At 37.7% G+C, this 14,918-nt stretch overlaps 2 protein-coding genes across 3 annotated transcripts in view; one reads left to right on the forward strand and one right to left on the reverse strand.

Annotated features, from left to right (window-relative positions):
• Nucleotides 1-9,531, forward strand: part of tet2 (tet methylcytosine dioxygenase 2) — a 29,930-nt gene extending 20,399 nt beyond the window's left edge. The window contains exons 3-10 of the mRNA XM_041982727.1: nucleotides 33-123; nucleotides 225-318; nucleotides 432-640; nucleotides 745-895; nucleotides 996-1,085; nucleotides 2,682-2,819; nucleotides 4,809-5,163; nucleotides 5,367-9,531. Of these exons, the coding sequence (XP_041838661.1) occupies nucleotides 33-123; nucleotides 225-318; nucleotides 432-640; nucleotides 745-895; nucleotides 996-1,085; nucleotides 2,682-2,819; nucleotides 4,809-5,163; nucleotides 5,367-6,715 (2,477 nt within the window). The 3' untranslated portion in view covers nucleotides 6,716-9,531. The remainder of the gene's footprint in view (nucleotides 1-32; nucleotides 124-224; nucleotides 319-431; nucleotides 641-744; nucleotides 896-995; nucleotides 1,086-2,681; nucleotides 2,820-4,808; nucleotides 5,164-5,366) is intronic.
• A 67-nt stretch (nucleotides 9,532-9,598) lies between these two features.
• ppa2 (inorganic pyrophosphatase 2) lies at nucleotides 9,599-14,918 on the reverse strand. Of its 2 annotated transcripts, XM_041982729.1 has the most exons (13): nucleotides 14,672-14,801; nucleotides 14,349-14,379; nucleotides 13,410-13,474; nucleotides 13,281-13,322; nucleotides 13,126-13,179; nucleotides 12,779-12,898; nucleotides 12,054-12,140; nucleotides 11,810-11,936; nucleotides 10,698-10,825; nucleotides 10,498-10,583; nucleotides 10,349-10,418; nucleotides 10,199-10,238; nucleotides 9,599-10,106 (listed from the first exon to the last, which is right to left on the reverse strand). In XM_041982729.1, the coding sequence occupies exons 5-13, from the start codon at nucleotides 13,165-13,167 to the stop codon at nucleotides 10,084-10,086; spliced, it is 723 nt and encodes a 240-aa protein (XP_041838663.1). In that variant the 5' UTR covers nucleotides 13,168-13,179; nucleotides 13,281-13,322; nucleotides 13,410-13,474; nucleotides 14,349-14,379; nucleotides 14,672-14,801; the 3' UTR covers nucleotides 9,599-10,083. The 2 variants fall into 2 exon arrangements, with proteins under 2 accessions (XP_041838663.1, XP_041838662.1); XM_041982728.1 differs by lacking the exon at nucleotides 14,349-14,379 and having other exon boundaries at nucleotides 14,672-14,918.

Genomic DNA, 14,918 nt, shown 5'->3' on the forward strand with positions numbered 1-14,918 from the left:
AATAATAACATGTTTTACTTGACTGAATATAGAACAAATTATTGAGAAGGACGAGGGACCATATTACACTCATCTGGGCTCGGCCCCAAGTGTCTCTGCCATACGGGAGATGATGGAAAAAAGGTTAAACAAAAATTAAAAAACCTATTACCATAAAGATGGGCAGTGTTATATTACTGCTGTGTACTTTTTTTTATTTTAAATGCCTTTATTCTGCTTTGAAGGTCTGGCCTAACTGACCGTGCAATCAGGATTGAGAAAGTAATTTACACCGGCAAAGAAGGGAAAAGTACGCAAGGATGTCCCATAGCCAAATGGGTATGAATTATCTTTACGTTTTTAATACATGACATATGTAGGAAAATCAGCTGCCCTTGACTGTCCTTCTAATATTTCTGTGTGAAAATATTTCTTTATCTATCATGCTTCAGGTTATTCGTCGATCTAGCGTTGAAGAAAAACTACTGGTGTTGGTACGCGAACGCACCGGTCACAGATGTGATACGGCCTGCATCATTGTTGTAATCCTAGTCTGGGAGGGCATCCAGCATAGTCTGGCTGACCGCCTCTACCTCGAGCTAAGTGAAACTCTAACAAAACATGGAGCTCTCACCCAGAGACGCTGTGCTTTCAATGAAGAGTAAGTGACAGCACTATATAATTCCAACATCTAACACATTTATTTTAATCTTATTTAATTAGATTTTCAATATCTCTGACAAGTTATGCATTATCCATTTCCAGGAGGACCTGTGCATGCCAGGGATTAAATCCTGAAGCCTGTGGAGCATCATTCTCCTTTGGCTGCTCCTGGAGCATGTACTACAATGGCTGCAAATTTGCTCGAAGCAAAATCCCAAGGAAATTCAAGCTACAAATAGATGATGTGAGAGAGGTATGATTTGCAGATTAAAGATGTTATTTTATAGTGTGCATCATTTTTACATTAATGTAATGCACAAAGTTACTAATTTATTACTGAAAATGTTTTTCAGGAAGAGAAAATTGAGCAAAACTTTCAAAATTTAGCAACCTTACTGGCTCCCTTGTATAAAACTATGGCACCTGAAGCTTATGGAAACCAGGTATGTCTGACATTATAGATTGCTTCACTTTCCACATCCATTAACATCTTAGTTATTTATTGTAACTGAAAGACATAGTGAAAATGCTCCCTTTGTGGAAAACGTGATCAAATTTTCAGATCAATTTTGTTTAGTTTCAGTCAAATTTACACATTTCTAAAGAGAATTTTGGTTTAGTTTTGCCAGACATGTTCCTAATTCATCTGACTGTGCTGTCTGTTATGCACTCGTTTACTCTATTTTAGACTTGAAAGACTCATGTTAGAACTAAACACAACACGTAGACGATAATTATAAGGGTCAGTAGTTGCAGTTTTTCCAAAAAATCTCTTTAGTCTGAACAAATGTAAATGCTGAATTTGGCCAGGATGGAACCTGTTTCTAACTGCTTATATTGAATCTTTAATATAAATCTCAAACAAGATTAGTTACCAGCTGATCTAATAACAGTGATATCTTCTGTATTTAATAATAGATCTACTCATGAACCGACGCATCAGTGATACTAACTTCCATTTTTATTTGATTTTTTTAAAACCCAGTTTTCACTTTGGCTTTTGTTGCAACATCTGTGTTGCTTTCTGCCTCTTGCTATAAACATTCTGTTAGTGAGTTAGTTTGGGAATATAAAAGTTTTTTTTTCTGTTTTTCATTTTGTTTATTAGTCAGAAATATGTGCTTTCAGATCCACCGCTGTCTCTTTAATTTGGAGATGCAGCTGTTCAGAGTCTGAAAACCTTGGTTTACTTATCACTGTTGGGATTCTGCTTATCTTAGCATAATCTCAATTTTTAGGGTTAACTAAGCCAAAACACCCAAAGATATGATGAATGTTACCTACTGTACAAGCCCCATGACTGATATTTAGTAGCACGTAAGATAAAATAGGTACTGCTGACCAAATGACTCACTCATTGAATCGTCCTCCTAGTAGTCTGTGACTACACTTAACAGCTGAGTTTCCAGAAAGTCAGTTTGGTTCATGTAAAAAAAAAAAAAATGGGTTGTAAGGCTAAATGTAACATAAATATTGTGATAATCAGGTAAGGTGACAAGTTGTCCCAGATGATTATAGTCTACATGGTCTTTCTCCAACACAAAACCTGAATTGACTAAAAGCTCATATGAAAAATACAAAAAACAAAACAGAATGGAACATACAGGATTTCCATCAGTCAGTCAGACATCACTGTAGAGACAGATTTATATGTTGTGTTTTTATCAGTGCTTCACTTATGTTTTATATACCTAGGAAGCTAAAGTCTGAATATCTTTAAGGAGGTTCAACACACTTAAAGAAACTTGGAGAAAAGCTTCTCTGCTGTTCTAATGCCATTTAAACATTTGAAAATCAAAAATCTATTTCTAAGATATGAACCAGTGCTGCATGTGTCTAAATCTGACCAGCACAAAGATAAGACTGACTCAGCAATTACTGGTCAAGCTAATAGATATCATTTATATATATATATATATATATATATATAGATGTTTCTAAACGTATCTACATCTACTGGGGTTTTGTACTGTTTTAGTGACCCTCAAAAATCATTGAATGTCTTGTTCATGTTTACTTCTTGTTGTTCATGGTCATAGGTGGAGCATGAACATAGAGCACCAGATTGTCGTTTGGGACTCAAGGAAGGTCGGCCCTTCTCTGGAGTCACTGCTTGTGTGGACTTCTGCGCCCATTCCCACAGAGACCTCCATAATATGCAGGGTGGCAGCACTGTGGTAAGTTTAATCTAGGGACCATACTTTTAAAATAATGTTGTGAAGCAAAGTTGACAAAGTCTGGCTGGGCCTATATTTTGATTGTAATTTGTTCTTCCACCAAGGTGATAGTCAAGTTGCACTAGACTTTTTCTTTGTCTGTCATTTTGACTGATAAGGTTCTAAAAATACATAAAAACAATTGAATTAAACGATTGCACTTAAAATATGAAGAGATTACCTGCTGTGACCTGAACGCACAGTCTCACACCTTCCTCCTGCATGGACTTGAATTGCACGCCTGCTTGTGCTTGATCAAATGTCTCAAGTGGTATTGCTGCAGAGGCAATTGTCATGAGTTTTTGGACTTTTTGCCTCAGACTCTATGATATGGCTGTTTTGATATTCTGGAGGATGAATCCACACTGTGCTGCTACACTGGAGACTGAAATTACAAGCACCACTTCAGCCAGCGTTTTTAAATCAGGGAACATTTCTCTAAGTGAAGAGATCAGAAGTCGCCAAGACTCCCTGGATGATGGGTTTCCTGATCCTGCAAGCACTCGCTTCAGCTGGAGGGTTTCCCACAGCATGCACTCCTTCTGCACCAGTGATTCAGCTGCACTGGTCTGTGACCCATAGTGGTCATTTTTAGAAGTGAAGCCAACATGATCATGCCCAGATAATAGCTAATTAATATGCTCACTCACTACCAAATGGTCAGAGGTGTGAATTGCCTTCAGATTTTTCCGTCACCGTTTAAAAAAAACCAAAACAAACTGGTCGACAGAAAATATTTGGTAAACATAACCCCTGTGCAGCAATATATGATTAGTGCTTAGTTTGTTTGTCTTTTAGGGAGATCATGTAAAACTAAAGAATTCAAATTTCATAAAGGATGGTGAGTAAACTGCAGGCAAAAAAAAAAACAAAAAACATAAATTTTGTTGCAGATCGTGATAGATTCCTTCATAATTATAAAATACACAATCATTCAGTGCAGTAAAACAACCCAACCAATCCCACCAAATCAGCTCTGATGAGTCAGGGTGAAATGGACCAACAAACGACAGAGATGGCAGCAGTGCCGTGCATCCCGCTCTAAGATCGCTTTTCTCTAAGAAATTTGATTGGTTATGATATTGGTGGGGATTTTGACATTTTCAAACCAGTCCCTGATGTGACATAGTATGACAGATGGAGAGTCAGAAGATTTTGCACGAATTAACAGAAATCTTGCTGTTTACCGTATAAAAGAAAGACAACCCTGGGTTCATCCAAGTTTACAAAATAGGAAACAGGATCGTGAATATCATTATTTGATGGACCTCAATGCTGATCGAGATAAATCCAGAACCTATGTTTGGACTGATTCACTCTGGCGCCACGCGACTGCCTTTTATTAAGCTAAAATGATCCATTTTTCCATGTTCAAAGTGTTTGCAGACTGTGCTGTCTAGCCTGCTCTCATTGGTCGGTCCATGAAGCCCATTGCTGATTGGCTGTAGTGCCAGGCGACAGCGACAAAAATTTAACATTTTTCTATTTTCTTGTGTCGCGTCGCAAGCCCCGTGTGCACGTCTACGTGAACGAGCGCAACATTTCACATGCACGAATGTCGCCAGTTGCTTGGCTGGAGGAGGATAGCGATTTTCGCCTCAATAAGCGGGTTCCATAGGAAATGAATGGAGAAGGAGCGACATCGCCTCCCATGTGTCGAGCCCATTAGGTCATTGTGGATTTGATCTTGTAGTGTTCCTTAAGTCTTCCCAAAAAGGGTTTTGCAGGATCCGCTGCTATTCTGCTTGGGACTTGTAACTTGGTTTGCTGCTGTCTTGGCCAGGACACTTTTTTAAATGAGACTTTTAATCTCAATGAGGTTTTTCTTGGTTAAATAAATAAAATGAAAATGAAATAAGAGACTGCAGCCATTGGTATACCTTGTTTTTAATACCAGCCACATCTGTAAATAATTGTATTTAACCTCCTTGGGCATCTAACTTTTTCCAGGTGTGCACATTAACAAGAGAGGATAACCGAGAAATTGGGAAGATACCAGAAGATGAGCAGCTCCATGTCTTACCTCTTTATAAGGCTTCCAGCACTGATGAATTTGGGAGTGAAGAAGGCCAGCAGGAAAAAATTAAGTCAGGGGCCATCCAAGTACTCAGTGCCTTCCGTCGCCAGGTGCGCATGCTTGCGGAGCCTGCCAAGTCTTGTCGGCAAAAAAAGCTGGATGCAAAAAAGGCAGCAGCCAACAAGAATGCTATGCTGGAAAGCTCCACTGATAAGGCAGAAAAGGCCAACCTGGCCAAGTCAAAAGCTGGCACTTATGAGAGTACTGTACAGAATACTCCATTGGCAGGTAGGATAACATTTCTTTTGATACCTTTGAGAAATTGCTCCTTGAATATGTTGCATCTTTTAAAGGACTTACTGTCAATACAATTAACTGTCAAAATAACCAAACAAAATTAACAAAATGGTAAAAGTGTCAAATGGCTGGACATGTGTGACATTTTTCACTGCTGAATAGGTCTTCATCTTTTTCATGGTTTGGTTTTCCAGGACCTATTCCTGGTGCTCTGGGCGCAACTCTACAGTCAAGTCATCCATCACACCCTCTTGGGGTCCATCCACAGCAACTACAACAACAACAGCACCAAGGCATACTTCCCCCATATCCTGGCTCAACAAATGCTGCTTTCACTAGGTTTCCCAACCAGCCTGGGTCATTTCCAAGCACTTCCAAGCCAGGCAGTATGTATCCCCCTCAGCTACCAACACCAGCCAACCCTTACCCATCCCCACTCCATGCACCAAACTCTTACATGAATGGATCATACCCAGGTTACCAATGTAATGGAGGAATGCCCCTTGACAATTATCACCCATACTACACCCCAAACCAAAAGCAACTGGACGTTTATCGACAGAAACGGCCCATGCTTTATCCAGATCAGCAGTATGCTGTACATCAACGCTATGAAGTCAATTATCCACCAAGATACAGTGAGCCAGGTTTACAAGTCAATAGCTACAATGCCATCACACCAGCTCAACTCATGAGACCTTATGGCCCTTATGGTCCTAACAGGACCTCAGATGCTCAGTTTATTGACCCACTCTTACGAACACCATCTGCCCATGGAGGCATAGATTACACACCTGCAGTGAGCAAAGGCAATCAGTTTGGAGAATATTCAAATCCCTACCTGCCTCAAAGCCCTAATATTTTGCCCCAAGGACAGGATCCTTTCCAAATGCAAATCAAGACAGAGATGGGTATGCCTTGCACACAGATGTTCTCTGTGCAGGTAAGTGATGGGTGTTTAAACCCTGAAACAGGGGTAGGTCTGCCTAATGGGGGTGTCATGGGCCCCCATATTAAGCAGGAGCCTGGAACACCACAGGCAAACCCAACCCCACAAAAACCAGAGATATGGTCAGACAATGAGCACAACTTTTTGGATCCTGACATTGGTGGTGTGGCTGTGGCACCAAGTCATGGGTCAGTCCTTATTGAGTGTGCAAAAAGAGAGCTCCATGCCACGACACCCCTTAAAAACCCAGATCGCAACCACCCAACACGCATCTCCTTAGTCTTCTACCAGCACAAGAATCTGAATGAGGCAAAGCATGGGTTAGCATTGTGGGAAGCCAAGATGGCAGAGAAGGCTAGAGAAAAGGAGGAGGAGGCAGAGAGGAATGGTGGTGAGGGGACTCCAAGCAAGGGCAGCAAGAAGGGGGTGAAGCGTGAGCATTCTGAGCCGTCAGAAACCACAGGGGAGCCTCCATACAAGCGTTTTATCAAGGCACTAATGGAAGGCTCCTCATCACACACAACTAACACATATGTCAGTACAGCTCCATATGCATTCACCAAGGTCACAGGGCCTTACAGTCAGTTTATGTAGAAAACAACTTGAAGGTGCTATGATCCAAATGTTCACAGTTCCTCTTAGCAGCCTTGTGTTGTGTGGGAAAAGGAACATATGATCAGATCAGGCATAAATCACCTTCCACTTCAGGTCTTTCGCCTCCTTAACAACTGAGCTTTACTACTTCAACTTAGTATTGATGTATTTATTTTTGTTTGGTAACTTTTGCAATATACAAAAAAAATTTATAATAAAATAAACATTCTCTGGTGCTTTCAGTCTGATACACAAGGATCTATTTTAGCTGGAAACAAAGTTTCATTTTTTTGGTGAGTTTATTTTTCCCACAAAACTTTGGGGATGTAATCTTGACATAAAACACTGATTTTGTAAGTGACAACCTCCGTGGTGCTCAAGTTGGCACTTATCACCATTTATTTTAATTAAAATGCCTTCACACTAAAGACAAAACACACTCTAAGAGTGACACTCATTTTCCGTGTGCATTACATCAAAAATATAAATCAACTGTACTCATCTGCATCACAATATTTGGGAAGTCTGTGTTTCTTGGAGCACTTTTTAATCATTAGGGTCAATTGTCTGATAATACTTTAAAAAAAATGGGCTATTCTGCATTGATGTAACATTCATGAATTAATTGCAGGGGTTGTATGAGCAACCCACAAAAGTGTTTTAAAATACATGCAAAACAACTTTTAAATCATTTTGGTGCTTCTATCACTTACCGATGGCATTTATGCTGTAAAGTTGAGCCACTCTTATGGTGCATTTTTAAACATTTTGAGAAAGAAAATACATGCTTGTTTTATTTACTGGAATCATTTTGTTGTCAGCAACTGTTTTTAATCTTCCTTATAGCAGGTTGGCAGAATAAACTTGCTTTGTGAATATTACAAGTAGTTTTATGTCTGTGGTGCTCAGTAATTGTGTTTTTTTTAACACTGAGGAACACAAAACAGGGTAAGCTCAGTGTCAGTTTCAGAGGGCAGCTGGCTTGCTGTGGAATCTTTTTTTTCCTATTGTAATCTAAATGTAAAATAAACAGGTAAGATTTGTACAGTAAATTAATTTCCCTTTTTGGATTTACTGTTATCGATTTTGTGTTGTAAAGAGTGCTGACAGCCTACTTCATTTAATTTCTTTGGGTTTTATCTGAGTTTTTATTTCATAAGGTGCTATTCAACCTACTAGAAATGTACAATGTGAGAATCTTTAGGCAGTGAGAAAGTTTTTAAATAATGAACAGAATAAACCTGTCATATACCTCAAAACTAGCTTGGCAATAGGACTTCACATATCTTTTGTCATTTGTATATTACTTTCAAGATGTAATTAACAGTTGAAAGTTTAGGCCACCAAAAGGCATTAAAGTTAATTTTCTTTACTTTCAGGGTGCTATGAAAGTACTACATGAATTTTGCTCTTACTGTAAAATCAGGGACATTTTGAACTAATTATGTGTACATTGTTGCCATCTGTATTCATCTCGTCTTTTTACATTCAGGGACTTACCATTGCATCCTGAATCCCTATAGCATTCTTGTCTAATATGGTTCACAGAGAAAAGTCATTCTTCGAGAAAAATAAAAGATTCTGTCTTGCAAATCTCTGCGTAGCTTAGCTTAGCTAGTTAGATGATGCTATTCTTTTAAAGGTAATCTGAACATATATGCACTGAGCTGACAAAAGGGAATGATGGTGATTGTTTTTGAGACAAGACCAGGGCAGTGATTTATGTTGTTGCACATCTTTGTGTCTGTGTATAGATTCATGTATTTATAACCACTAAACAGTTACAAAGTAATTTCTTCCCTGTCTATCCCATTTAATTGATGCAATGTAACTGAATAAGTCACATCATTGTAACAACTCACCCCACTCTTCCACCCAATAATTTTCTGAAAGCACTTCATTTATTTTTCAGAAGTATGAGAATTACAAAAATGTTTTATTTAAACATAATGTATATGTGTTAAAAATAAAAATAAATTATGCCACATTGTATATACCAAGAATTTGTATTTCAGGAGTATAACTCACCCTTTGATATTCATGTTGGTTCTCTTTGTTTAGTCAAACTGATCCACAGCTCTTCATATCTCATCAAATAAAAAAATTAAAAATAAAAAATAAAAAATCCTTTGGGCTTTTCCAAGTTTGCAGAGTGAAAATGGTTGGATTATCCAAGATGTTTTTGTAAATGTTATACTCACTGTCACAGCAATGTTTACAGTTATAGAATGATGTTAGTTCAGTTAGTAGAAGTTTTAGTTATTTTCTCTCCTTTTTTTGTAAATTAAATCACACAAAAATGTTGAATTTCATTGTACAGGACCCAGCTACAGTAGCAGGTTGTTGAGAAACCCAAGGTGCCAGAAGCTATAGCGGGTTATAGCATAGCCATACTTGAAGATGCTTCAGATAATTTCGAAGTGAGTCAAAGTTACTTGAATGACTTTCCTGGTTTAACTTGAGCATTTCATATGCTCTACTCAATGGTTAAGCTAGCAGTTCATACAAATTTACACACTTGGTCTTTTTGCAGTTAGACACTAAAGGTATAAAAAAAGAAAAAAGTGTGACTTTTGCCATTTTACTTTTTAAAGCTTCCCTTAGTTCTCGCAGTTTGGTATGCTACAACAATGAATTGAGGATGGGTAATAATACTGTAAGAATTGTAATGTACTGGATGCAGTTTATTTGAAAGCTGTTTATTATATCATTCCTGATGTTGCTGAAATGTGGGTGTTTTTGTTTTTAATAAAATTTATATTTATTTAAAGCAATTGATTTTTTTATTCCAAATAACCAATAATTTGTCATTTTCGTTTATTCATATGTTCAGGTTGTTAAATTCAAAATTAGAGCAACAAAAAAAAAAAAAGTAGACAGAAGAAATGTTCACATTTTTTTCTTTTTATTTACCAAAGAAAATGGTTAATGTCTTATTGTTTTATATAAAATGTTTGCGGCTCTAAGAATAAACAGATTACAGGTGTACAGTCAAATTTAGTCTCATACAATGGTCATCTGTCGATCAACCACATCAATACTGAGCAGAAATTTAAAAAAATGTTACAGATCATTTTTATCATCAACCTCCAAATTATATTAATTATCGCCAACAATTATTCAACCAGATGTCCAACATGTGGTTGTTCACTAAATATTATCAAACGAGATATCTGAAATGGCTCATCTTCTAAGAGCACTGAGCATTTTGCTTTTACTTCATCAAATGAATAAATGTAAATGGCACTTTATGCTGCAGAGACAGTATTTATGAAAAATAAACCTATCTCCATACAAAAATTATGAAGAGTAGGATTGATGCTGTTTCATTAGACGTCTTGATGGTTTCCAAGGAGTGTGAGCAGCCTTCAGACAAAATGCCACTTGTCCACTGTACAAGATTCAGAGATAATTAAAATTACAAAAAAAATCTGAGTACTACAGTATTACAGAACTGCAAATCAACTGCAGATATCTGCTTACCCTCTGGAGACACTGAAAGTGCGGTACCAAATACAGGAGCCTGGAGGAATCAATTCATCATGATGACAATTATAAAACTAAGGCCCAATGTAAATTTAAATCATATTATTGTGTCAATCAACTGTGTTTAACTGGTTTAGAAGTCCTTACCGACTGGACAATAATGTTGGCCTCGTCTGCGCTGCATTGGAAAGGGCTATCACAGCAGGAGATGTTTTTGCTGAACAAAGAAAGAAAGTGAAGATAGGGATGTACACTCCACTCTCCATTGTCAAATACACGTTTTGTATTAATCTTACCATTCAATCCCTGCAGCATTTGTTTGCTTCTGCACAAGTGCTTTCCAGAGCTCGTGGGTGGACTTAATGATCTTGACTGCAAAGTCCTATCGGCAAATTACAAGGAAAAACAATCTCTAAGAGCAATTCATTTCTAGCTGCTAGAACACAAACGTTAGTACAGCAGCTCTCATGTCCTAACCATTTACAAGGGTACTGACCTTGTCTTTGAACTGCCCATTGAATCCAAACTGATTCTCAGGCTTTCCGTCAGGCACCTTATATTTCCTAAACCAGTCAACAGTGGCCTCTAAGTGACCTGGTCGGCTTTTACGAACATCTTCTATACCTGAAAAAAATAAAAAATAAAAAATAGAGTAAAAAGCTAGGGACCCAGATCAAGCCCTTCTACCTTTTCTTTTTTTTTAGGCCTAAGCTACTAGGGTAGAGTAAGCAAATTAAATCTGTTGAAGTGTGAAATGTCTCTCCTTGCTGGAGTGTTTAGGCTGCAATGCTGGTCAGCTCAGCCTATACAAGGCAGTTAAACACGGAGGTGCACCTCAGCTGCATTTACTCAAAATCCGTGAATGTCACATGTTTTTATGAGTTGTGGGTGTTTTTATTTGTGTTTCAAAACTTAACTACTGTGAAACTATCACAGATTAACATTTTAGTGCTCCAATTCACTCTTTTGTCTTCACCATTGCCACTCCTCGCCGTCCACTCTAAAATAATACATCCATAAACAGAGCTTTGTATAGTAAAATACCCTCATAATGAAGCTTGTATATGTAATACATTTGTAATGAGTGATGGAAGACTTCAGGTTGTAAAGTTGGTTTAAAACAGCTTCGGTGGAATAAAATAGCTGTAAGGATACACATAATACATTTGGAGAGGAACGCTGAACACAAACAAAACCATGTTGACAATAAAAACTCCACTGGGTACAAACTGTATTAGTGTTAATGACAGTGATAACCTGAGAGTTCTGCCTGAGTCTGTTCCTTGTATTTTTGTGTCAGATGTGCAGTCAGCTGAATCAGAGGTCACTTATACTGTACTTTCCTCAAGAGGTCAAAAGCAAATCTGACACATTGTAAAGATTGGTTGTGTGTGAACCTGCATTATTTCCATTAGCACTAATATACTGTGTCCTATAATCATTGTAGTTATTGTACTTGCTCCAAACAAGCAGATAAGTATGTGAATACTGGCAATGATGTGCAATATCTTTTTTACATTTTCTTAAGGCCAGAGTAGGAAGTAGGAAGATGTCTAATTTAGACGTTTAATGTAAAAAAAACAAACAAAAGAAACAAAAAAAACTCACTGTTTAAGTTTTTAGCATCTGGGTCTTCAGCGTTGATAGCGATGACCTTCCAGTCCATTTCTCCCTCATCGATCAAGGCCAAGATGCCGAGCACTTTCACCTGGATTACCTGACCTGGAGAGCACACCTGAAGAAGAAGTCAACAAATGGAATAAAATTAAAATCCTTACAGATACATTTAAAAGTTCATATTTAAAGATAAAAATTACTGTGAACTCTATAAGCACATCCACAACACTATTACCTGGGAGCCAATGTCACAAACGTCAATTGGATCATTATCACCACAGCAGTTTGTTTCTTTGTCTTTGTGGTTTGGGTCTTCCCACGTCTTCACAGAGAAACAGTTCGTTAGCATGTAAAAAATAACAAATAAATACAAATTTTCAGGGCAACAATTAATAACTGGCAAGATACACAATGAAACACTCACGAACCTGCAAAGACAAAATGACACTGGACTACAATTCATGTCACCATGTCTTAAGAACCTACCTACTCTAAATAACTACTTCAGCTTGTTCTCTTAATTTACAGGGATGATGGCTTATAGCTAAAACACGTTTGTTCACATCAGATTAAATTACTCTACATGTCTGTTTTCTATACATTTTACATATATTTTAGTCATTTTATCTGCAGCAAAAGAAAAACCTAAAACTGATTCAGTTGTAATATTATCTGACAGCCGCTGCCAAAGATGAAAAATAATAATGTAAATGACAGACAATGGGAGTGATGACTAAAAGGCAAATGTTTAATGTCGTCTCATAGCACTGATCACACATAATACATCAGTGAAGGGAGTTAATATTCAATGATCAAGATTCACACTTGTTAGAAAAATAAATTCATCACCATTCACTCATTTAATCATTACATATATATTTAAAGAAAAAAAGTGGCATGCTTTAGAAAAAGCGATCTGAACCAACATACCTTCAAGTATCATGACAATATTTTCCTCACCTGTGGGAATGCCCCATAGTTCCAAATGTAGCCTTTATGTGGAAAAATGTTGGCAACATATCTGAGTTTTCCCTTCTTCACATCCTGTTTGATAGGATTCAGCTGTTCCTTTGTCGCAATCTGGGATTTAAAGCCATTTTGAAAATGCATGCATTTACTGTGTACTTACTTATGTGCAGCTGAGTTAAAGGAACAGTTTAGGTCAGAAAATGTGTTCATAAGCATTGTAATATGAGACCAAATTTATTGAAGAAGTTGTAAAAGATAAAGCAGGAGAATTATTCCATCTAAAAATGCATCATACGGTATTATCTTAAAATATTCGAACAAGTTAGATCTCTACTTACCTCCATTTTAGCATTTGACCATCGAGGTACCTCCACCACCATGTTATAAAGCACCTAAACGTAAACAAGACAGACAAGTATAGCTTGTGTTGATGTAAACATTTTCAGATGCCAAAACAAACCTTAATACTTAAACTGTCAGCATATGATGGTACCTTATTTTCTATCTTCAGTTTTTTTGCCGGCACATCATTATCCTATGAAGAAGAAAAAAAAGGTAAATTCCTACTGTAAAATATTAACTTTAAGCCAAAACAAAAGCCCTGCTAGGAAACATGAGTTACCTGCTGTGGCTCTGCTATAAGTGGAATATCATGGAATGGTGATATGTATTTCCCTTCAGAGGTTTCTAAGAAAGAAAAGCATTACACAAAAACATATATTACCCAGTGATACAGTAAATGACTGTTGTCAGTAGTAATAAGATCATGTATTCGGCAGTGTTGGTTTGCCTGTCTGTTAGCAACATAACTCAAAAAGTTACAGATGGAGTCTGATGAAATTTTTAGGAAATCTCAGAAAAGGAATAATGAACAAGTGAACAGATTCTGGGGGTGAACTGGACCCCTGTATGGATCCAGGAATTTTTTTAATGATTCTTTACTATCTAGCGATAGGAAGAGTTTTGCCATAAGAGCTTCTAACTCAAAAATAACGCCCAGAATCACTGGAAAAAAAGAAAATAAAAAAATTACAATGGCTTGGCAGAGGTCTGTGAGTGTATTAAGGGACTGCACATCAACTTATTGTGTAGTCCCTTAACAAATTAACTGAAAACTAAATATGACCTGGTTTCCCCACATTATCTTAAAACTAATCTGTTAACATATAACTAGATTAGAAGTGCTATGTCACTATAACTGTGAGTTACTCTTTCACAACACTGAAACTAAATCTCTTCTAGAAATGTGCAGACAAATATATCTAAAGGATGGTTAATTAGGAAATCACTTTAAATTTTAATTCAAGCAAATAACACTAGGGATCCATGCATGCGTGGAAAGACATTTGTTCTCCCGCTCCAGTGACCTGTCAATCACCAGTAGAATCCAGCCAGGTTTCAGATGCGGGCAATGCCACCCCGGCAACCCCTCTAACCCCGCCCATTTCAAGCTGTCCATCAAAATGTGCGGCCTTTAACTGCTTTCCTCATTAAAGACTAAATAAACGTCTGCCTAAGTTAAACGAGTCTGCCTTTATAAAGTGTGGTTAAACTTCCTTACCGTTGAAAGGAACAAGACATCACGTGACCCCCTAAGAGGAAGTATCAACACGTTAGGATGGTGCGCATGCACTTCTACTCTTATTTCTCCGTTTAGTGTTTCGCGCTAATATTTGAGGTCCGGTGTAATAGGGTTTACACACCGTATAAGTGGAAAACAGAACAAGGCGTCCATGAAACATGGTGAACGAAAAGGTTAAGCGTTTACAGTAACCTGCTGGTGGACCTGCGGTTACAAGCCAATTACCGGTTTTCACCATCTAATTCGTGACATACAATAGAGGATACACATTATTCCTTTCATCGTGACGGCAGTCAACTTACTAAAATAAATGCGGTAGTCTGGGGAGTTCGGTTGTCCTTTCTGCTCCGTTTGATAGTGCATAGTTTTTCTCATATAATAAAGATGTGATACAGCTGCTGCTTGTGTTAGGGCTTTATTGCGAGAGGCGGATAATGCACAGAAAGCCAAGCAGCCGAGCGATGAGCGTACTAACTGTAGTCTCATTATATTCACTTTTATCCCCCTTCAGTTGGTTCCTGCTTCCCGTCCGCGATCACGTCCAGAAAG

Source organism: Melanotaenia boesemani, chromosome 4 (assembly GCF_017639745.1).
Source record: "Melanotaenia boesemani isolate fMelBoe1 chromosome 4, fMelBoe1.pri, whole genome shotgun sequence".
In the NCBI taxonomy this organism is placed as follows: domain Eukaryota; kingdom Metazoa; phylum Chordata; class Actinopteri; order Atheriniformes; family Melanotaeniidae; genus Melanotaenia; species Melanotaenia boesemani.